Source organism: Dermacentor andersoni, chromosome 7 (genome assembly GCF_023375885.2).
Source record: "Dermacentor andersoni chromosome 7, qqDerAnde1_hic_scaffold, whole genome shotgun sequence".
In the NCBI taxonomy this organism is placed as follows: Eukaryota; Metazoa; Arthropoda; class Arachnida; order Ixodida; family Ixodidae; genus Dermacentor; species Dermacentor andersoni.
In genome coordinates this window covers 77,935,359-77,958,705 of record NC_092820.1, presented here as the reverse complement: position 1 = coordinate 77,958,705, position 23,347 = coordinate 77,935,359, and the positions used below count along the sequence as shown (strand labels likewise).

Genomic DNA, 23,347 nt, shown 5'->3' with positions numbered 1-23,347 from the left:
GTTCTCTCTTGGTGGACCTGGTATGTCCGTTTTGCCTACTTCGGTTTTTGTCTCTGCGGGTAGTTGAGAAAATTTTATCTATTCCAAGATTCTACAAAACTGAAAATCCCAACATCGGAATTTATTCAATTGCTCTTTTTATGGGCAAATAGATGGTGTCCCACACGTAACTTAGAAATCTCTATAACAAAATTACGCTGACGCATCCCACCAATAAACTTTTTCCTGCAGAGGTCCGGTATGGCACCGCTTCCTCTATGTTCCACCTGCCAGGAACAAGAAAACAATGACCACTTACTGCTAGTATGCCGTCAATTTAGGAATCACCGAAAAAAATTTGAATTTTCATTCCGAAACTTGGGTATTGCTTTAAATACTCAAAATATCCTCTCCTTCTGGGATTCTTCAATTGGGCTTTAGCCACACGAACATCGACTTGGTCATTTGCGGCTATATCTGTGGGACAAGAAGGCTACCATGATAATTCTCGAAAACAGTAATTGGATGGCTCACTAAAACGATGATTTCCTGTTCGAAATTTTTCTAGTAACGCCCGAAATACCACAAGATTTACGGTTTATATTGCCACGAGGCAGAAACAGTCAAGCCAAAGTGTATTTAGAGGCATTTACAAATTGCAACAACGCTGGATACATAAGATGGCTGCCCGAAACAACCACACAATCGATTTGCCAAATCGTCGTCTTCATTCATAGTCAAACTACGTCTTACTAAACATAACGCCCTGGTCGGAAAGTCACCGTCTCGGCGCTAGTGATTATGCAAGGGGCGAAGTCACGGCGACGTAAGGCTTCAGCCTAGACACGTAGACGATATCAGTAGGCACAGGGGCAGAAGATGAATGGTCCAGCGGGGATGCTTCGTCGTTCACATCGCCGAGCTGGCGCCGCATCTTGTAATGTCCTGTGTAGCGCGGGAGAAGTTTTTTGGACAATCCGATGCGGCAGCATGGTGTCCACAGAAGAGCTAAAGACGCAGGGCAGAAGTGAACGTCCTGGGCGGCGGCTGTTGTACTTCGTCTTCGGTGCAACCTGTAAGGTAGTGAGCCGTGAGTGGGCAATCTAGGTAGCTTTGTGAGCCCGGGTGAAGATGTCGCGGACGCACTCAGTTGGAAAGTTGGTCGCGGGTGGTAGCAGTGCGTCGAAGGCCAAAGTTGGGTGGCGCAGCAGATAGAATGGTAGAAAACCAGTGGTCTCGTGATGGGCGCCAGTTATATGCAAATTTTATGTACGGTAGTGAGTCGTCCCAGTCGCTGTGGTCCGGGGAAACGTACATGGATGGCATCTCCGTCAACGCCCGGTTGAACCGCTCATTTAGTCCATTGGTCTGCAGGTGATATGCGGTGGATGGTTTGTGCACGGCAGAACAGGAACAAAGATCTTCAAAAACGCGGGACAAGAAGGTGCGGCCGCGATCAGTGAGCAGCTGCCTTGGTGCACCGTGATGCATTAGGACATCATAAAGAAGGAAACCCGCAACGCCTGCAGCGCAGCTTGTCGGCAATGCTCGCGTGATGGCGTAGCGCGTCGTGTAGTCAGTCGCGACAGTGACCCACTTGTTGCCGGTTTTAGACGTAGAAAAAGGGCCTAGGAGATCGACGCTGACGCGAAAGAAGGGTTCGGCAGGGACATCGATGGGGTGTATATAGGCGGCCAGCGGGTAATACAGCAGGTTTTTGCGGCACTGATAGAGTGCACAGGCAAGCAACGTAGCGGCGCACAGAACAATACAGGCCGGGCCAGTAAAAGCGTTGTCACACGCGGTCTTAGGTACGGAAGACAACGAGGTGGCCGGGGGTGGGTGCGTCGCGCAGCTGCTCAAGAACTTCTGCCCGAAGATGTCGAGGTGGGACGACAAAAAGTTCCGGGCCATCAGGGTGAAAATTGCGTCGCTACAGAACGCTGTTGCGGAGTACGAAAGCGCTGACAGCGGGTTCAGGTTGCACAGAAGCTACGCGATCGATGAGGAGAAGTAAAGAGTCATCACGGCATTGTTCATTGCGAATGTCACGCAAGTCTGCAATGGCCAGGACGCGAACATCGGTGTCGTGGGTGTCATATAGTCTGGACTGTCGACTGGGTGACGGGATAGACAGGCGGCGTCCTTGTGTAAGCGGCCAGATTTGTATAGAACAGTAAAAGTGCATCCTTGTAGCCGCAGCGCCCACCGACCCAGTCGTCAAGTCGGGTCTTTCAGCGATGAGAGGCAGCACAGGGCATGGTGATCAGTGGTCACGTAAAATGGGCGACCAAATAAGTGAGGGTGGAATTTGGCTACTGCCCAAACCAACGCCAAACACTAGCGTTCCTTGATAGAAAACTTGCGTTCTGTGGGCAAGAGAAGGCGGCTAGCGTATGCAATTACGCGCTGTGCATTGTTCTGTTGTTGAACAAGGACGGCTTCTATTCCATGGCCACTGGCCTTCGTGTGAATTTGAGTAGCAGCAGATGGGTCGCAGTGAGGCAGCAAAGGGGGAGCCGTTGGCAAGTGGACGTAGATGGCGAGGGCTTCGGCTAGCGTAGGGACCCATGAGAAGGAGACATCTTTTTTTGAGTAGGTCAGTGAGCGGGTGGGCCGTGTCGCCAAAGTTCTTGATGAAGCGACGGAAATAAGCGCACAGTCCAACAAAGCTTCTGACATCTGTGGGTGACGGCACGTGAAAGTTTTGAACAGCGCGAATCTTGTTAGGGTCGGGTCGAACTTCTGTGGAACTGACAAGACGGCCGAGCACAGTAATCTGGCGACGTCACAAGTGACACTTGGAGGAGTTGAGTTGCAGGCCGGTACCTCGGAAAACATCAAGAATGGCTCACACACGCATGAGGTGGTTCACAAACGTGAGGAAACAAACTATCACATCAAATAAATAACGTAGACAAGTGGACCATTTATAGCCGCGAAGTATAGAGAGTCCATCATACGATCGAAGATTGCCGGGGCATTACAAAGGCCGAACAGCATTTTCTTGAATTGATAATGGTCGTCCCATATTAGAAAAGTGGTCTTCTCGTGGTCTATGTCATCTTCAGAGATCTGCTAATAACCAGAGAGAAGATCTATGGACGAGAAGTACTTGGCTTCATGCAGGCAGTCGAAGGCGTCATCATTAAGGGGCAGAGGGTAAACGTCTTTGCGCGTGATCTTATTCAGATGCCGGTAATCGACGCAAGAACGTCAGCTTCCATCCTTCATCTTCACAAGGACAACTGGGGACACCCTCGGACAAGACGAGTGCTCGGTGGCGGTTTAGTCAGCATTTTGTCCACCTCATGCTGTATAACTTCACGCTCGGAATGTGAAACGCGGTACGGGCGTCTACGTATGAGACTGGCGTCTCTGGTGTATAAGCGGTGAGTGACCACTGGCGTCTGGCCTAAAGGATGACCATCAAGATAAAAAATTTCGCGATAAGCCTGCAAGACACAGTGTATGTCAGCAGCCTGCGTAGGTAGAAGGTCAGGTGCCATCATCTTATTTAGGCCGTCTGGTGTAGAAATGGTCTGATGGAACTCACCTGCGGATGATGGTGAAACTTCCGCATCTAATAGAGATGTCTCGCAGTCATCGATAGGCAAGATATCGGCCAGCGACATACCTCTCGGTATCACCTGTGCGAAGCAGCCTGGTTGTCCGCCAGGGCGAGTAGAGTGCGTGGAAGGGCGACGTTCCTTTCAAGCATTACGTGAGCACTCAGACACACCACACAGACGACGCCAGAAACAGGCGGAAGTGAAGTCACAGTAACGTACTTGATGGCTTGCGGTGGCAGACGGATGTCATCGAGGGAACATAAGCGTGGTTGTGTCTCTTGTGGAATGCCACAGCTCTAAGGCAGTTGAAGTTGAATCGCACCGGACGCGCAGTCAGAGGGTAGAATGAAATGATTAGATGTCTAATCCTAGGATATTGTCGTGAGGGCGTCTGCCGAAACTGCAAACAAAACAGTGGTAAGGTGCCCTGCGATGCTGACGCGAGCAGCGCGCCTTCCTAGTACGGCAGGCGTTCCTCCATCGGCAAGGCGGAGGGTTCATCATGCGGCAGGAGTGAGCACTTTCCAGATTTCACAATGTAAATCAAGCGGCTCGACTTCTATTGTTTAGAAACGACTCCGCTGTGTCACGACTCATTATAGTACTTGAGCAGCTAACCACATGCTTCATGACCAAGGTAGCATGAGGCAGCGCATGCGATGCTATATGGTACTGGTGACGAAGAATACCTGCAAGTTGCCAACGCAGTGTCGAGCTTTTGGAGTGAAAATGACACGTTCGTTTCTGGTGGACATGCTTCAGGAACGTCACTAAGTGATGCGTCACTAGTGATGACCACGAACCCAGCAACCCGCGAACAGAATTCGTCAACCACTTCAAGCTGCAGGCGGCGTTGATAGAAGGCCAGAGCAGCAAAAGGCTTCTTTTGATGAGGACATGAACGAAGACCCCTAACTGTTCTCCATATGTACGAGAGCGATCTTCGGGGATCAAGCGACTGGCAGAAATATTTTTATCGCTTGTTTTTCAATTTATTCATACGACGCTGTACTTTCTTTTGTACGTGTCGTGAAGCCCTCAGATCTGGAACGAACTTCGCGCGCCGATAACTTCTTTCCGCCTGTTGGCGTGCCACACCCAGCCTCTCCAGTTCTTTATCGAAGTCTGTTGCCTTGCTGAAACCATTATCGATTCCAACAATCCACACAATCTTTCGCCAATCTCTCAAAGTGGGTACGAGCCACAGCCATAGATGAAGATACTGAACGCCAATAAGAGCCACTACTAAGAAAGAGGTAGAAACTCGAGCAGGAGGGCCAATCCACCAGTGTGGGCATGAGCCATCATCATCATCATCATCATCATCATCATGTGCCAAATTTTTTGCCAGTCCCCCAAGGTAGGTGTAAGTCACATTAGAGGGTAACCGCGTTCCAACTAGAGTGTTATGTTATTATAACTGAGTTGCAATTGAGAGTGTTATGGTCTTGTTCCTCGGTTCGTTGCGCCCGTCTGAAGTGAACGCATGACCGTATTTGTTCCGCATGAAGACCTTGACACCTAGACCACTGCAGTGCCGAAGCTGCTGGAGATATGGGCACAGTGCTAATGCCTGGAGACCTTCAATGGGATGTTGTAATTGTGGTGGCTCCCACTCCAAATCACCGCTTGACGTAGATGCACCAAGGTGTTGCTTGTGCGATGGAACACACAGTGCTACGAATGGTAACTGCCTTACGCGAGGTTGTGAGGTGCAGGTGCCTAAGATCGCGGACAGACGCCATTGTTCCGGTGCGGAAGTAACAGCAGCTAATGAAGAACCTGATGTCGGTTACTCAGTCGCTGCGTCCCTTCATTCCACATCCCTAGAAGACACAGTTTCGGCCGCAGCAGCCGCAGCTATTGACAAGGCTATCCCAGTAGTTATAGTGCGACTTTTTAAAACACATTTGCCAAAGGTATAACCGAAATTCTAACTGCTAAATTCAACAGCCTCGTCCAATGGCAATGTGCTGCCCCTGCCCCCCCTTCAACTACTATTTCTGCGTAACATTCGAACAAATCAAACTTTGACAGTCAGGCAGAGGCTGAGTCTGACACGTTCGCGTGTTCAACGCTATCAGCAACTGCGGAACCCAGCCCCTCATTTGGACACAAGAGGCTTGGGACCATCAGCAATAGACGTAAGATTCCGCCTTTTCACCCACTGATTCTCCTAAATCTAGGCCGAAAAAAGGGGAAAAAATACAGTGAACACCAAGAGCAGGATGCGTTGCGTCTCGCTGTGGAGTCATCGCTACTAGGATCGCCATAGCATCAGTAAGAGTTCATTGGAATTGCCGCTCTGTATCCTCCGGTTACCTTGACCCTCTTTATATGCGTTGAGGCGGTTGGCTGCAAGCATTAGTTTCATCAAAAAAGCATCGTAAGGTAACTGTCACTTTTGAGCAACTGTGTTCAGACTGCGAAATTTTGGGATTACATCTGTTACTGCCTGGTTGCGCTGCTTTCACAGTGGTTAATGTGTACTTCCTGAACGGAGTCAGGTGCACTGGTCATTTGAACTCGCTGTCACGAAATTGTTCAAATGCAATGCTCCTAGCAAGAGATCTTAATTCTCACTGCATTTCTTGGGGAATCAAAACGGATGTTTGTGGAAAGAGCTTGTGGAATTGGGTGCATACAACAATTTTCAATGCGACAATTCAGGTCGAATTTTAGAGTCATACTTGTCTGACAGTCCGGTCTGACTGGACGGACTGTTTTTTTTCCTTTGATGTCAAGAAATGTTCGTTACTTGTGCTTCCACTGCTACATCCCGTTTTTATTTCTCTTCATCGTCGAAATGAGCCAAACCACAAGTATCCACTTACAAGCATCTCATGGTAAGCTAAAGCGGCAGCACCAAATCAAAGCAAATGCTAGTAAAGAACGTGCAATAGGATTGTTGCACCGGTTCAGTAATAGAAACACCAGTATGCGAAGGGCTACGTTGCTGATGATTTGTAAGTTTTGCGTCCTCCACATTCTCGAAATTGGATTTTCTTTTTTTTTCAGTATGTGCAGCATACAAGCTAACACCTTTAATACTACTGGAAATACAAGCGCTGCGTCATTGTCTTGGGTTGCCGAATCTTGTGGCTAACAATGTGCGTTATCCGGAGGATGGAATTATTGCACTTGAGTTCAGGTTTATGCGACCTACTGTCCTGCCTTTCCTGAAGCTTTACAATGCATCCCTCTCCCGTTTGCCATCCATTTCCATCAATTCATCTCATTCATTTTTCAAACCGTGTTGGTGGCGTTATCAACATGCGCAAGTTGTTCTTTTTCAGATGCTGTTATCAAAGCTTCAAGCTCGTCTACCGTGCCTGATTTCTCCAAATTCTACTATACTGAAAGTGAAACTGATTTTGGACGATATTCTTCCCAAACACGCAAAACTTTTTCCAGCGCGTATACTTGGATGTCTCCTTCAAGACCATCTTATTTATTTTCAGTCTCACTTGGCGATTTCAACGGACGCAACAGAAAATTTAGGGAAGCCTAGAGTTGCCAACTTTTCAAATCAGCTTAATTGATCTTTTGCTTTTCGTCTCGCTATTGCACCCTAATATTTCTTGCAGAATTTCTCGTAAAAATTCTGGCCTTCAAAAAATTGGGTCCACAGGAAGGTAAAGTAATAATTGTTACAGATGCACTTTCAGTCTGTAGATATTAGCTTCAACTAATCGGTCACACCTGCTGAGTAGATTTTACGACCCTTGACCCTGAAAATTTTTCTTAATTCCGCTTTGTCTGGGTCCCTGGACATAGCGTAATTTTTTAAAAAGAATCACCTGACTCGCTCCCATCGTCGTCACTAAATGGTTCGCTGTTAAACGTTCTTCTTAAATTCTCTTATATCAATGGGTAGATTTAAGCGCTTTTTATGTCTAAATTGTAGTGAATCGTCCCTACTTTCCAAAGATGATTTTCGACATCTAAAATTTTTGTGGAACATGAGCAAATGCCTTTCGAGACAATGCGAAGTGACGCTATCACGCTACTGTTGTAGAGTTCCCCACCTAAATTTTTACTTTCATTGATCTGGTTTATCCATAACTAACTCACGCTCTTTTTCTAATGAACGAGAAGCTATTAAAAATTTCTTTCTTTCTTGCTCATATTTCAACTGGTAATCTGGGTTTAACACTTACAGCACCAAGCATTTTGTCTTTTGGTGCCTATCAATTAGGCACAAGCCATGCGTCGATGATTACTGCCCTGCACGACTTGACGGAAGCGTCCGGAAGGTTATGCCGCTAGGGTACCAACCGTGGGACATCTTATGTCGCTTTTATTTTTTTGGTAAGCTTGTGTATAGCTCCTCTCAAAATTTGTGTCATCATTTAGTTGCCTTCGTTTTGAATGTTTGCCTTTACCCTTATTGGCGTCGTTTTGCGTGTACTTTTCAATCAATGTAATGTGGCCAATCCTCCTCGTGGGTACCATCCATGTTTTGAGGCAACAACAACAAGAACAACAACAAAATATTCTATGAAAATTTAGTTGTTCTTTTAATTCTAATCAAGACACCTCAAACCGCCTGCTTCTTTGCCAATCCCTGGTAGTGGGTATGAACCAGTATTTGGAGACAAGACAAGACTAAGCCCAACGACCGCAAGCAACACAGCTTAAAGAGTATCCTCACCTTCTCCCGTGAGCCGCGTCTTCTCCTTTCCCTATAACCCGGGAGGCTGCCCTCTAGGAAATGTCACGTGTGTCCCTGGACAGCCAGGGCTCGGTGGAGTACCGGCCACCGTTCTCGGGCAACAGCTCGCCCATCGATTCCTGCGCAAGGAGGAGCGGTGAAGCAACGCCCGAGGACGAGTGAGTATCTCTCCGTCCCAGTGCAAGCCGATATTCAAAACTCATGAAACGTAGAACACACAGAGAGAGACACACACACACAGAGAAATAGAAATAATAAGTGAAATGCAAACAGGTTAGCCAGATTAAGCGTCCTGTTTGCTACTCTTCACAAGCGGACGGGGAAAGGGTAGAAATGATCCAGAGAAAATAAGAAAATTTGTGACACGGATGTTTTCGCAGAGGAAGGAGAAAGGGAAAGCACGAAATTTTAACATGGATCAGTTAGACATGTTTCTTGCTGAGGACCGGGACGGAGACAAGGACTTATCTCGTATCTGTAGTGAGGTTGAATCGGACAGGGCCCCATGTCCCGGAGTAGACGAGGCACGGCGAGTAGAAGATAGGGTCATTACGCAAGGAAGAGGACGTATTTTCACTCAGTCCAGCCACTTTTGCCGTAGCTTTCTGCAAAGATTACTAGAGAAAAAATCTGGCGCACGTGTGGCGGTTGAGCAAGAATGGGAATAACAGGTTGTAACCACGCGGATTCGCCTGAACATCGTCCTTGTGTTTTCAAATCACCCTCTGAGTTTGCGAGTATTCATATTCAACGTAATATTGGGTTATAAATGTAACTCTCAAAGAACATAATGCACAGAGAGCCTTATCGCCATCATATGCGTGAAAAAATGTAATTCCTTCCGAAGAAATAAAGTGCAGTAGCCACAAGTCTGTCATAAGGTACACAAACAGGAAGATTAGCCAAATACACGTAGTTAACCTATACCTGAATGACAGCAGTGCCAGATATTTGTCCAATGAGTTTAGTAGGAAACTGTGTCCCCGACCACACACATGCAGCGTTCCTCTAGGCTGTAGCTGTAGCTAGGCTGTAGCGTCGTGCTAGAGTTCCAGCGCGGTCCTGGCTGTAGCCCTAGCATTGAATGCAGCATGCAGAAGCAGCGACGAGAGCTGCTGGAATGTCGATATAATCGATATCGATATAAGCTTAGTTATGGACAGTGTGTGATACTTCACCGTTCTTTCGTAGATTCTGGCGAATGTGCTTCCAGAATGAGCCCTCGGCACTTGCTAAAGCTAAATGTGTTCTTGCGGTGCAGTGTTTCTGCAAACGTATCGAAATTGCCTGATAATTCATTATTTTATACTCCGTGAAACGACCGTAATGGTGTGCCTTTCTTTAAACGTTTTGATGACATTTGGCCAAGGAGTTCAGAAATCCTACATCTGGTTCGTTATTTATAAGCCTAACGAGTCGGAACTCTTCACTTTCAGCGTGATGATTTGGATTAGAAAACAAACAAACAAACAAACAAACAAACAAACAAACAAACAAACAAACAAACAAACAAACAAACAAGCAAACAAAAGGTACAAATTAAATTTGGTCTCATATTTCGCACACGTGCTCCCAAAAGACTGCGCACAGAACACAGCTCCCTTGACAGTCTAAGCGTTGCAACATTCCGAAGCTGGGTTCAAGAATTGCACCATACGCGTAATCTGGCTGCGAAAGAGCGAGTGCATCGAGTTCACGACTTGCAGACGAATTCTGCAACTCAATTATGCCTGTGCGCATGCGCGTGCCCTCGCTCCCGGCTTGCAGCCAAGCTGCGCCGTCCTTTACGCGTGGCAAGTGGTCAAGGCGAGTGCGTGATCGCATGCATGGTTCGCGGTAAGTTTCCGAGCTTGAGCTACCGAACGATAATTGTGCGTGTGTTTGGGGCGATAATGTTGGTAAATGAAACTTCAGCTGAACGTGGCGAAAGCTTCAAGCAGTATTCCCGACGAAAAACGACTTCGTAGACTTACGCTCGAGCGATGGGCTCAGCGTCTTACTCAACTTTCGGAGAGGTGTAGCAATGAAAAATTCACTTCAGAACACCGCGCATTCCGACATTGGCAACACGGAAGGCTGGAAGTGTTGTGCAGGTGCGGCTCTTACAGTCCACGAGTACCAAAAAAACACGCTATGTTACTAGCCGGCTATTACGCAGTTCTTACTGACAATATAAGCCTAGGTGCTTTCTGGTAACAGCATAACACCAGCTCTGCATGCATTTGAGTCGCACTTGCTGCCCTGCAACTGATTCAGCAATCTGGGGTATGGTTGTTATAATCTACTAGTATCTAATCAAAGGGTTCGTACCATAAGTTGACGTATGCACAATCGTGTAATAAATCGCGGATGTAGCAGTACGGTTACGTGCGACCAAACAAAAAAGAGGAACGTCACCACACAGCCCATTAGAATGCATCGCAGGAGGCCAAAACCACAAACCCACGGTGTCACACTGTACAGAAATCGCAGTCTATTTCGGCAGTCTAAGGAAATTCAAAGCACGTCACAAAAAAGTATGTCCCATCCGTTCCCCATCTACGCCCACGTACCATGCGATACGCTACACCTCGACAGAAAAACAGTTACCCTGCAATGCACATGCAGCACGCATGCATAGTTTTTGCGCATTGTTTGTTCAACATAATGAGCTCATTGTAGACCTCTCTTCATTGAGGGCAAGCACAAGCTGTGTTTGTAGACTGCCTCATTACTGCCAAGCCATAATAAATGACAGGCGGGTCTATCCTGAAGAAATTTCCAGCCGCAGTGGGCTTGGTGGTCACATGAGCCTCCACAAGTTGGGTCAACATAGTACTGGCCGAGCTGTTCAAGGGTACATGCCTAGGCCCATGTAATGTCTTAATTCCATACTTTGTAGTATTTTTTGATGACGAATAACACCCTGTATGTCACATTCGACAAGTGGCCTTCGTCACGGCAAATGACCAACGTGTCTTTGCTAGAGGTGAGCAAATGCGCGCGCGCTAAAGTAGGAACAATGTCAAATTACGTCAACAACACAAGCGACACAAGAAAGTGAAACGCAGTGACAGCGCCAGAGTCTTCTCGGCCAAACGCTCCCGCCAGCTTTGAAAAGGTGAGAGCGTGTGCACATTTCGCGTCCTATTTGGGGGAAGTGGTGGCTGCTAGAGGAATTGAATGCTGGAAAAAGTTCCATGCCCGAAGCGGGCCCCTAAACGTCACTGAGAATGAAAGCGTGAAAATAAAAGCGATGCGGGCGTCGAGATCTGTCGCGCTGTGCCCTCTATGGCCACCAGAGCACTCGACTAACAATGCCATCTCTGCGAAACCGTGCGCGCACACCGCATTATACACTTCTTTTTTTTTTGCTGGGGAATGCGACGAATGGGACCGCTAAAGCAAAACCTACCAGCTTGCGCAATCTCGGAGGCCATGCATATCGCAACGCTGGCTTGATGAGCACTACCGTGTAGCGCTGCACTCGCCATGGTTCACGAGACGTACGAGACCGATGGCAAACCGTTCGCCTGACTCAGCGCCAAATCAAATGTTGGATAACGTTAGCTTGACGTTTGCGGTTCTGGCCAGAGCTACTCGCACCAGCACAGCAGGAACGCTAGTTTACCCAAAGTGCGTGAGCGCGCCACGCTCGTGCCAGCTGCGGAGGTGCCCTCTACAGAGAGACAGTTACTGCGCTGCAGGTTGTCCACTATTTTCCATCGCGTCTTCCATTAGGAACGTCCTCTTCCCTGGAGATTCCCTAAACGTGCACACGCGTGCCGCGCATGCGTCCTCAGCGCCCTCAGCACGACAGCAGCACCATAACGGCCGCGGTGGCGGCGCAGACGGCGCGAACGCACGTAGAGCGTCCGTATAGTTTCTATCTCAGTAAGCATTAAGCCTTAAATGTAGGGGAGAGAGAGAGAGAGAATGAACATTTTATTGAACCACTGTTCGGCGAGATGCTTAATTGGTTCCTCGTGCGGGTCAACTTTGCGAGAAGGAGACGTATCCCGCGCAGGCACCACATTCGCGAGGAGTGCATGAGCCTGGCACCGGACTTCGCACGGAGCAGCCTGCAGCTGGCGCTGGAGTTGCACGAGGTGATCCGGGAGTCCGCGGGATCGCGCAACATGCTCTTCTCTCCCTTCCTGCTGTCGAGCGCCCTGGTGGGTCTGTACAACGGCGCCCGGGGCCGCACCGCCGACCAGATCGCGCGGGCCGCGCACCTGGGATACGAGGAGCCCCGTCAGGTGTCCACCTGCCTGCCAATCTGGCACGCGCGGCTGTTCCCTACGTGGCCCGACAGCAACAGGCGCAACTTCGAGATGCGCCACGACAACTGCCTCGTCTACGACAAGGGGCTCCGGCTCGCCGATGGGTACAAGTGAGTGCACGGAGGCAGTTCTTAATGGGAGCCGAACATGCGCGTTAAATTCTCTTTATGACAAGTTGAAGACATGATCTATCTATCTATCTATCTATCTATCTATCTATCTATCTATCTATCTATCTATCTATCTATCTATCTATCTATCTATCTATCTATCTATCTATCTATCTATCTATCTATCTATCTATCTATCTATCTATCTATCTATCTATCTATCTATCGTCAGCATTCACGTACCATGTCGCACACCTCTGCTTTTTTCTCTTAAACCCATAAGGGCACTATAAGTTTACGAATGAATGAAAGAACGAATGAAACGCTCACTTTAATTTCTTCATTGGAAATACATTGCCGAGTTTAGGAGGGTGATTTCTGTGTTCTTAAGGAATCACAAAAAAATCGAAACAGTTTATTATGCCTGCTGCTGTAGATCTCTCTATTTCCTTAACAATACTGAAATTGGAAGAAAACTGGTAACTAACTCTTGACTATCGACGCAATGAAAAATTCGGCAGTGACGCTTGAGAATGTGCTCTACTCCGGTCGCAACTGCGTATGGCACATCTGCGCGCTATCTTGTAAGCGATCTGCGACGGGGGCAGAGTCTAGACGCGCCGGCAACTCACTGCTTTGTGTGTGCAGTGTTCTCGCCGCTTAGTTTGCGTTGAAGCGATAGACAGCACGAAGGTCACTTCACTCGCTGCTGCTGCCACGCTTATTCACAACAGCGTTTTGACGGCGAGTATCCACTGTCCTCGAGTGTGATGAGTTCATGTTTTCCTGTGCGCGCTCACACCATGCTCGGTAATTTAGTTACTAAGCGAATGTTTACAACTTTACACGGCTGATAAAACTACTATCCTTACTTGGTAAGTCGTCTACTAATTTCGGGCGTAACTGCGACTTTTTGAGCACCATCTTTGAGTCACAACGACGCCGTCGCATCTTCACGTAATGGGACATATAATACTTTAGCATTAATAATTAGCTCTAGAAGGGCGCATACGAGCAAGCCTCACTGGATGGTGCGCAGGAGATGGCTGAGCCGCTGGTGCCGCGTGGAGGCCGAGGATTTCGCCAACGACCCGACAGACGGCGTGGTGTTCCCCACGCGCATGACGGCATGGATCGGAGCTCTCACTTCGTTCTCCTGCAAGACACCAGAGGACGCCTCCTTCTGGACAGAGGTGGGCACTTTTCGACTTGCGCTCGTCGTGCTCCTGATGTAGATATACTCGCGGGTAATTTTCTGTGGCAACGAAAGAAAAAGATACAGTGGCGATGGTTCATGAACACTTGTTACGGTGGAGGAATTAATGACTGAAACGTTTATTGGTTGAAAAGGCAGGCTATCTTTTCTTGCCTGCCCGGGTTGGGTGGTTCTCTTAGCCCAGAAAACCTCTGGTGCTTGCTGTGTTCCTGAATCTGTGTTATCTACTCCTCCATTTCCCACCAGAGAGCAGCTCCTCCCACTTTTCACCGAGGTCGTCTTTGACTCTTGTTGCTAGTTCAGTTAGTTTCTCGCTTGCTTGGGCCTTTTTCAAGTTCTTGAGCTCCAAGCTAAGGTTGTATTGCTGAGCTTTCTTGTTGTTCCGTTGACTCGTGCTGCGAATATAGTACGGACATTCGATGATCAGGGTGTGCAAGAGTGTCGGGCATGTTGCAGTGAGGTCAGAAGCAATGAAATTGCGTCTGGTAGCTGTAATGCACGAGGATTTCATGTGCATACGTGTTGGTTTGTTGTCGGCAGATTATGACGCTGTCGTGCTGAGGTGTGGGTGGGATGGGGAATCGACTCGTCGCTCCAGCTTCTGGTGATTTAGTATGGCCGAATAGGTTGTGGGTATTTCTTCCGTACTCGTTGCGGCCCGGATGTTGGGAGGAAGAAAAGAAAAGCAGGAGGAGCGTAACGTCACAAAATTGATTCAAGAAAAAGTCCGCCCAACACGTGATCATGTCACGGCAAGTTGTAGTGTCTTCCAACGGTGAGCTAGCCATGCTCAGCACGGGATTTTCTGAAGGCACCACGGATGCGACAGCAACGTACGGCTGCGGTATTGGCACGTTGAAACGAACACAATAAAGGTGTGCGTTGCAATAAACAAGCGATCTTGCACGAACATATCTGAAGAGAATGTGCACGGAAAGGCTGACAAAGCACCCTAGCCAGTGCACTCGGCTAAAACCTTCCTGGAACCAAGTACGCTGGGGTGAGTTTGCCGAGCGCAGGGCAACTTGCCTTGCTGGGTTGAGTTCTTGATAGCGAAAAAGCGAAGGTGGTGGCTTCACGGATAGTTGGATTGGCAAGGCTGCGGCTGAGTGGCATAATGCTCCCTCCAAGGTTATCTACGTCGTCAGTGGTTTCTGGTTACTTCGAACATGTACTATATAGGCATAGATTCCACATACGACGGTTTCACGTTCTCCCTAACGCGGAAGGGAAACGTAAAAGAAACTCAGTCAAATATAACACTCAGGAATAGTGGATTAGCCAAGAAATGGCACACCGGGCACCGTGCCACGCCTCCCTCCTCCACCCCTCTCCCGAACTTTCTCTGTTAGTACGTGGTCTACCCAGCCGCCGCGTACCCGCTACTCTCCCTGTTTTCCCCAGTCAAGTGGGTGCAACCTCCCCCCCCCTCCCCCCTATCGAAAAATATTTCTTCTTCCGCCGCTACTCAGAAGAGTATTATTGCGAATAAGCTTCATGGCATTGTCAGTGCAGTTTTCTTTCCAGTTAGCTATCGAACCAAACATATTGCTCGGCACCAAAGATAGGGCAGTATACAAATGTGGGCCAATCCCGAAGGTTGTGTAGTCGCAAAATGTAGACCATACTTCGTTCATGGTGCTCTTCGGCGAAAAAAATAAATAAATCTTAGGCGTTATGCGAAATGGAACCCGTGTCACATGGGCTTATCAAGTACAGCGGCTCGGCGCTATTGCGAGCTGCTCCGCGAATTTGATGTTGTTCTTTATTACCGGTTTCTTAACACCTTACAAATACCAGTGACATAAACGGGTTACCTTAAAATGGCTCTTATCTTTTTCAGCTGCACGCATTACACATTGTCGCTACTAGTGGCACTGCAGCAGTATTTAACTGATATCGGAGCCCCGTGCACACCACATTCACATTACGCCCGAGATGACGGCATTCATGCTTCCTTCTAGAAGAGTCGATTGTTGGGCTAGTTGGTTTTTCATAACTGAACAAGTAACTGAGCGCAATTAAAACCACAGACACAAGAAAGGTGGACAAAGACAAGCGTCCACGTTTGTTGTATATGTGCCCACCTTTCTTGTGTCTGTGGTTTTCATTGCGCTAAGTTACTTGTTCGGTCATGCTTCCTTGTCAAGCTATACCCGTGCTAGCAGCAAGAAACAGGCACCTAGAGGTAACAAGCTGTTCACTCATTCCCGCGCGATCAGGTGGACCGCACGACGTCGCTGTTTCTGCTCAGCATCCTCTTCATCAAAGGAAAATGGCGTCACGTATTCCACGTCACTCGTGGGTTCTTCCACGAAACGCCTAAGAAATCTAAGGTGAGGAGCTGTATAGAGCACAAAAAACCGTTTTCGCCGTTGTGTTTTAGACAACCCCGCACTGCCTATAATGAATGAAAAAAAAAGCAAGCTGTACGCTTCTCCGCGTGAGCATATCACACTCCACGGCAGGCTTTCGGATTGAATTACGAAGTACAGCGACGAGGTTAAAATATCTTGGCGATTTCTGCGTTTCGAGCAGGAGTCGCTACTCTAGCTTATACTTTCTCGAACAGAGGTTCAGGAAAGTGATGCAGTATAACACGTTACAGGGGGACGTCTGCCTGTTGCCTGTTCCAACTTGCTTACGCGCATCTTATAGTAAAGAAACAGTAATCAACGGTAAAATCTTTTTTTTTTGTATAGTGTGTCTGTGCCTTCAAAGGCTGGTCACCCTTTTCAAGACACCGTGGTGCTTCAGTAGCCATGGCGCTCTACTGCCGAGCTCAAAAGTTATGGGTTCGAATACCAGGCCGCCTTCCAATGTGGCGGAATGCTAAATCACTCGTGAGTCTAAAGTTATGTGAACGTTAAAGAACCTCAGGTGCATAAATTGTAGAGGTGTCCCAAACCACATCGTCTAGCACGTGTGTTGCATTATTTTTGAACCTTGTTCACTAGACATATTCTGGTTACTTTCTGAGGTGTGCGACCTTTACCAATCACTCAGTCAATCGTTTGTTCATATAACGGGTACACATAAAGTGTATAGAAAAGTATACAGAAGCAATTCCCATAGCAGAAACCAGTGAGGCGAAGTTCTCTTAGTGAATAGAAAAAAAGTCCGACAGAACCCATTTTAAGACGACTGTCGACGTAGTGCGATTAGGATTGGATCAATATAGCGACCCACCGTATAGCTAAAGGCACCTTTATTTTCACTTGGCAGCGATCATTGTGAAAATTTTATTGCTTCGGATATAGACCTCAGACTCTGCCCAGGCGGCGCTGCAGAAAAATCCGTCACCAGCGCCCCCATCGGAGCCTTGGCGCGAACTGAGTAGTGCAAGGAGAGCTGTGCGCAAGCGAAAGTGCATAGGCTACAATAGACCCTTCTCTTTCGTTCGTGTTGAGGCATGGTTTCCTAAAAATAAAAAACCTGGAAGGCTTCTTCCGCCCATCCACGCTTCGGAAAGGAAGCTCAGCAGGGTGAAAGTACGTGTACAATATAAAATAAAGTCTCAAGTGTTATTTCGGCGTGCTGCAACTCGCAAGTACAGAGAGCGTCAGGTTTGTCTGTAGGTATATCCGCATAAATATCTAAGCATTTCAAATTGGTTCATATTGAATATATCCTGAACACACGACTTAAGTATCTCCTATATTTTTATGTATTTTATTGTAATGTTTTGTCTCGCAATTATTTAAAGAGAGTATCCTTTCATAGCCTTTTCCAAGGCAGCAAACAGCGTGTGATCATAACGAAAGAAGCTTCCTACAGTGCCTACGCGCTGCATCTTTCTTTCTCGCAGGAGCTACAGCATCGCTCGTACCTTAATTTGAAGTTTCGCGCAGACGCTTCGAGCAACAAGCGCGCACAAATAAATGTAAATAAACGCAACATTTTTTTCTTTACACACGCGGGTTACTTCGCAATTACTCGTCCAGTGCTCCTACAGCAACTCCATTGCTCACATTTGAAAAACGCAGTCGAGCAGGCTCAGCACATTGCGAAGCGTGCTTGTTGTATCGGCGCAGGACATACAAAATACCGAAAGTAGAAATGAGCTCGCGATACAACGATGCACTAGAACAGGATTTTGAATTCATAAACGAACCAAAATGCTTGGTTAGGCTTACCTGCCAAATATCTCCGTTCCACTTGCTGAGTCAAGCGGAGGCGGACGTCTGTTAAAAAGTGGAGATATTGATGGCACACAAGCAGGATGGTTCGCAACGTTGTTTTTTCTGTTACCAACGAAGTGGCGGTTGCAAATTCTTGAGTTATCGCTTGGTTACCACGGTCCTCCGTCAGGGCTACGCAACACAATTACAGAAGAACAAAACTGTCGCACTTTCTCATGCGGGCCGCTGTGTTGTGGGGAATGCAAGTAATCCGATTACCCAGCAGGTTGAACGGCCCGTATCCAGCGCTCTCGCCTTTCCCCTTCATACGATCGCGATGGAAATCGGTAAAACTGAACGTTGTCATTCCGCCCTTCACGTTCATGGCAGTTTACAACACAACAGTAGCGTCGATTGCGGCGTTTCTTCGTAGCGCGCGGAGCTATTGCGGTTGCTGTCGTTTCCGCCATCAGTCTGAAAAGTGAGCCAAGAAGCGCTTTATGACAGTTCGGCGGCGCGTCCGACTAACGTAGAAATTCATAGCTCTCTGTCTGGGTGTTAAATGCGCAAAACACTCGCAATATGGATCAAAATCCAGTTAAATTGTTGTTTCGCAGTCGCTAGCTGCATAGGCAACTTAGCAAGAGAGTCGGGCTTCGCACTACTCAATTACTGCCTCTTCGCACCGGCAGGTGGCGCTACCCGTCTTGCAAAACTCCAGAGTCTGACGTCCATAATGCGACATACACTGCCTCTGGCACACACTATGATACTCGCTTACCAGGATCGGCCATCACCATGTCGGCATGATAATGTAGAGAAGACGACGCAGTGACCAAGGTGGTAAGGCGACGACGGCCTAACAACAAATAGATAGCGATATTGAAATATATATATATATATATAGCCTGACGACAACGGCATGATGAGGGTGAGGACTACTGCATAGCGACCATGGCATGAAGATGGCTGTATAATGGTAACTGTACTACGACGACCACGTGATGACGACGGTATGACGAAGGTAGGCTGACGATGATGCAATGACTACGACGGAATGACGTTGACCGTATGACAACAAGTGCATAACAAAGAGCGTATGACGACGAAGCAATGAGGACGATGACATGACAGCAGCGGCATAATAACGATTAAATGATGACAACGCGATTGTGTGAGCATGACAAAGGCGGAGTGACGTCCATGAAAGGAAGAAGGCAAATGTGACGACGATGGCATGACGACATTTGGATGGCGACATTCTCGTGACGTTTCCAAAGTGATGACGATCGTGTGACCTACAGTGTGACCACGACGGCACAACGGCGATGGGATGACGGCGACGGCGCTACGACGAATACATGACGGGAGTCGGATAACAAATTTGCAATGACGCGGACAGACACGACGAGATTCACGACTACGCACGCTGTTATGACGAATGCATGATGAAGATAGTATGGCGACGGCACAATGACTGCGATGTCTCTACAATGGTATGAGGACAATGGGTTGACGACGACGGCGTTAGAACGAATTATTTTTTTTGAAACTAAGACGACGACTATATGGGTGCGATGGCGTGGCGATGGTATAAAGAGAATCAGATGACGAAGTAGGAGTGTCGATGAAAGAACAACCCCGACGGCGGTATGACAACAAATGCACGAGGCAGAGTGACTGACATCAGTGATGCAACGATGATGGCATGACAAAGCTCGGATTACAAAGCTGGAGTCACGACGATGCAAAGGCTATGATGATATCAAAACCACAAACATACCTATAGCGTTCCAAGCTTGTAGGGCGCTTGGGCCACTGGGCGGGCGTCAGTGGCTAGATATATAGATCGATACACCCAAATTGCCTGAAGTAGGCAAATAATTCTAATCGCACAAAACAAGGAATTATAGCGCAAGGTTATCGCACAATATTACAGAATAGTATATCGGATGGCATATATCAAAGTAGAAAACACTACCGCATAGTACACGGACACTGTACTCGCGACAATGCAGGTGGTGCGCATGATGAACCAGACAGGGCACTTTCGCACCGCCGAAAGCGCGGAGTTGGGAGCCAGCATGTTGGAGATTCCCTACCGCGAGCACAAGAAGACCATGGTCATCCTGGTGCCAGACCCGCCAAACAGCCTGCGAGACCTGGAGGGAAAACTGAATGCGCACCAAATCCTCAGTTGCATCGACAGGCTTGAGAACAATGGTGAGTTGTGGGGCTAGCACGGAGCATACGTTTCATGAAGTGGCAGTATCTCCCAAATGTGACAAAGATTGGGAGGGGGGGGGGGGGGGGCGTCTTGTCGTACCAATGGCGTGCCAACACGCGATTGCAGGTCCAGTGAGCGTGAGCGTGCCCATGTTCCGCGTGAGCGACGTGGTCGACCTCAAGGAGGCGCTGCCGGCGCTCGGGGTCAAGGACGCCTTCCGACCGGACGCGGACTTTTCGACGCTCTGCGATTCGGCCGCCACACCCAAGGTCTCGTTCGCCCGTCACGTGGCCGTGTTCCACGCGCGCGAGCGCGCCAGCAGCCGGATACCCAAGTACACAGGAGCGCAGGTACGCGCATGCAGACTCTTCTAGGGTGACAACTTCATGAGGAAGAAAAAAGACTAGGAAACAGCATGATGTTAGGCAGCTAGCCTTCGCAAGGTAACATGCTTCGACGCCGCTCTCTTCCCGCTTTCATTCGTAGACTCAGGGGAAATGTTCAGATCGCGGGTTGCATCATGGGAACTGCGCGTGGTACGTGGCTTTTGGTTAGCGGTAGGTAGATTTTGAGGGCCGCTGGCAGGCGGAGCTGCCAGCGCCTTCTCCAGCCCATGCCGATCGTTTTCTGCTGGCCTCATTTGACGCCTTTAGACACCTGGCAACATTGCTGCGGCTGAAAAGGCAGCACTAGGGAGATTTAGCGTGTCCTGTATTCCGGTATACGCAATGGGTGTTTGCCTAATGCAGGGTCACTGGACGCTCGTAGTGGCATCTTGTGACGCTTTGTCGAACCACAATGCCTTATAGACGCGTTTTCGTGTTCCATGATGTTTCCTCGCTGCGCTGGCTACCAGCTGAGGTTTATTGAAATCGGAGAAATGTACATAATGTAAAAAAAAGACATGTGGCAGAAAAGGAGAAAGACCACAAATTTAAGGGAGAGCAAAATGCTGGTTACCCGGGGATGTCCATCCAGATACTGCATCTCTGGGGCATGCAACGTGACAGATCGTTTGGCGATACACATTTCTTCGGAATTGTGCCGCCAAGTGTGCCACCAAACCATCTGTCACGTTGCATGCCTCAGAGATAGAATATCTGGATGCGCATCATTGAATGACCAATGCTTTGCTGTTTCTGTTTCTTACCGTCATCTTTTTTTTTCAATTTCTGTCACATGTTTGTTCGCAACGTGCTACCTGCCATTTCAATAAACCTAAGTTGGTAATCGGCACTGCGTTCGTCTCCTGATTTTCGTATCAAGGGTTATTCTCGCACTGCTCGTCTCAACAATGCAATATCAACTTGCTCAGGAAACCATCCTTTTGAACTCTGTGAAGTTTTGGGAGCAGATTCTTAAGTTCGGCCGTCAAGCGCTCTGCGAAATAAGGGTGTAGAAGATCGCAAGAAACAACGTTCTGTCAAGTTTACATCTATGTTATGTAATAAATAAAAACAGTACTGCAATTCTGTCGACTTGCCCTATTGAGACACTTGAAGCGACCAAAAGTGATACGAAAGTTATGCACTGCTCTAGTATATACCACTAATATTTATGAAGTATTTTAACCACCCTCGATCACTCCTTCCCCCTGAAGATTGTAACAATTTAACTTAACCTGTGGACTCAATCGTCTTGGTTTGTCCTCTTCAGATGCTCATATAGTTAGAGTTTAGTGAACTACAATAGCCTTCCTTGGGGCAGAGTTACGGATAACGGGCTTCATTTCTTTTTTAAAATGTTGCATTCGTAAAATATATGAGGACCTAAATAAAGGTTCTGTTCGTTACAGTCAGAATAATTCAGCCTTCTTTCTTAAGTGCAACGAATTTCAGTATTTGGATTAAGCAGTTGTTTAATGACAAAATTTTGGCGCTTTTCGTCCATGTGAACAAGAAATCGGTATTGGCAGCTGGCTCAAGGCATGCGAAGAGAAAAGCTATTTTAGTTGTATTAGGAAATTACCTTTGTAGAGTGCCGGAACAGGATCGGTAAACCATTAAAGGCGCAAGAAGGAAGGACTAGTGGCAACGGCTCACTGAAGTTCCCGCATCAACGCGCCGTGACGTCATGGGATTTGTGGACGTCTGTTAGAGTCAAATTGTCTGTTTACCGGTAAAGGTGGAGTGTATCGTATTTTAAGAGCCAAAGACAGAACTTAGCAATTTTTAGAACAATCACTGCGCCACAACTGTTGAGTAGCAGCAGAATTACTTTTGAAGCTTATCACGTCACTCTGACGTGCCAGCGCCGAGGCTTACGGCGCGAAATTGATATATTGACGTCTCTTACATCGTGTCTTGATTAGCCGGATACGGCAAAATGACCGTAAATAGAGTTTTGAAAGACGGCTTTGTCAGTCATCTGATTTAGTGCTTTGCTTTTATTGCCCATTTAAACCCCGTCGATCACTGCTGCAGGCCGCACCCGGTACGTCGACGCCGCCAGCAGCGGACGACGACGGCGAGCAGCAGCAGGAGGAGCAGGAGAAGTTCATCGTGGACAGACCCTTCCTGTTCCTCGTCATGAACAGCGAGCCCAAGGCCGTCCTCCTATTCGGCTCGGTCCGCAAGATATTCGCCTGGAAGTAGCCGGCTAGCGAGTATCGGGCGCCCCCTGTCGCTGGCTCTGTAATTTTCTGTCTGCCTCTGCACAATGAACCTGTTCGTCGATTGCCGTCTGTCCTTATTTTGCATATCTCGGAAGAAAGCTACGTATGATGTAGATTGTGCGGCTGCTACAATGAACGAGTCGCGCCTGACAGCCCACGGACGGCGTATGCGAGAGTGGGGATACGCTGGTAATTGGCTAACAACCCGCAGTCTAGTTTATTAGGGAGTAATAAAGGCAAGGCGCAGGAGACCAGGACTCAGGAAGAAGAACACAAACGACAGGACCAGCGCTGGTCCTGTCGTTTGTGTTCTTCCTGAGTCCTGGTCTTCTGCGCCTTGCCTTTACTACTTCAAGCATGAACCAACTAGCCAAAGCAAGTGTTTTATGAGGGAGTTTGAGCAATTTGATGATGTCCTTAAACTATTCACAGTGAACGGAATTTAGGGGAACGCTGCGGGAACGGAGACGTGCGCAGTAAAAAGCCCGTTAAACTTCGTAAAGTAGTACCACGCTTTGAAGAATGCCGCCTCCTCCTCGCGCGCTCTGGCCGAGGCTGACACCGCGTCGCT

At 48.0% G+C, this 23,347-nt stretch overlaps 1 protein-coding gene across 2 annotated transcripts; it reads left to right on the top strand.

Moving 5' to 3' along the window:
* Positions 1-12,080: 12,080 nt before the first annotated feature.
* On the top strand, positions 12,081-22,837 carry LOC126534274 (serpin B3-like). 2 transcript variants are annotated; one of them, XM_055072110.2, is made up of 4 exons: positions 12,081-12,598; positions 13,638-13,791; positions 16,037-16,150; positions 22,586-22,837. In XM_055072110.2, exons 1-4 carry the CDS (start codon positions 12,174-12,176, stop codon positions 22,754-22,756), a joined length of 864 nt encoding a protein of 287 aa, XP_054928085.2. In that variant the 5' UTR covers positions 12,081-12,173; the 3' UTR covers positions 22,757-22,837. The 2 variants fall into 2 exon arrangements, with proteins under 2 accessions (XP_054928085.2, XP_054928084.1); XM_055072109.2 differs by lacking the exons at positions 12,081-12,598; positions 13,638-13,791; positions 16,037-16,150 and adding exons at positions 19,969-20,158; positions 20,289-20,512.
* Positions 22,838-23,347: the final 510 nt, after the last annotated feature.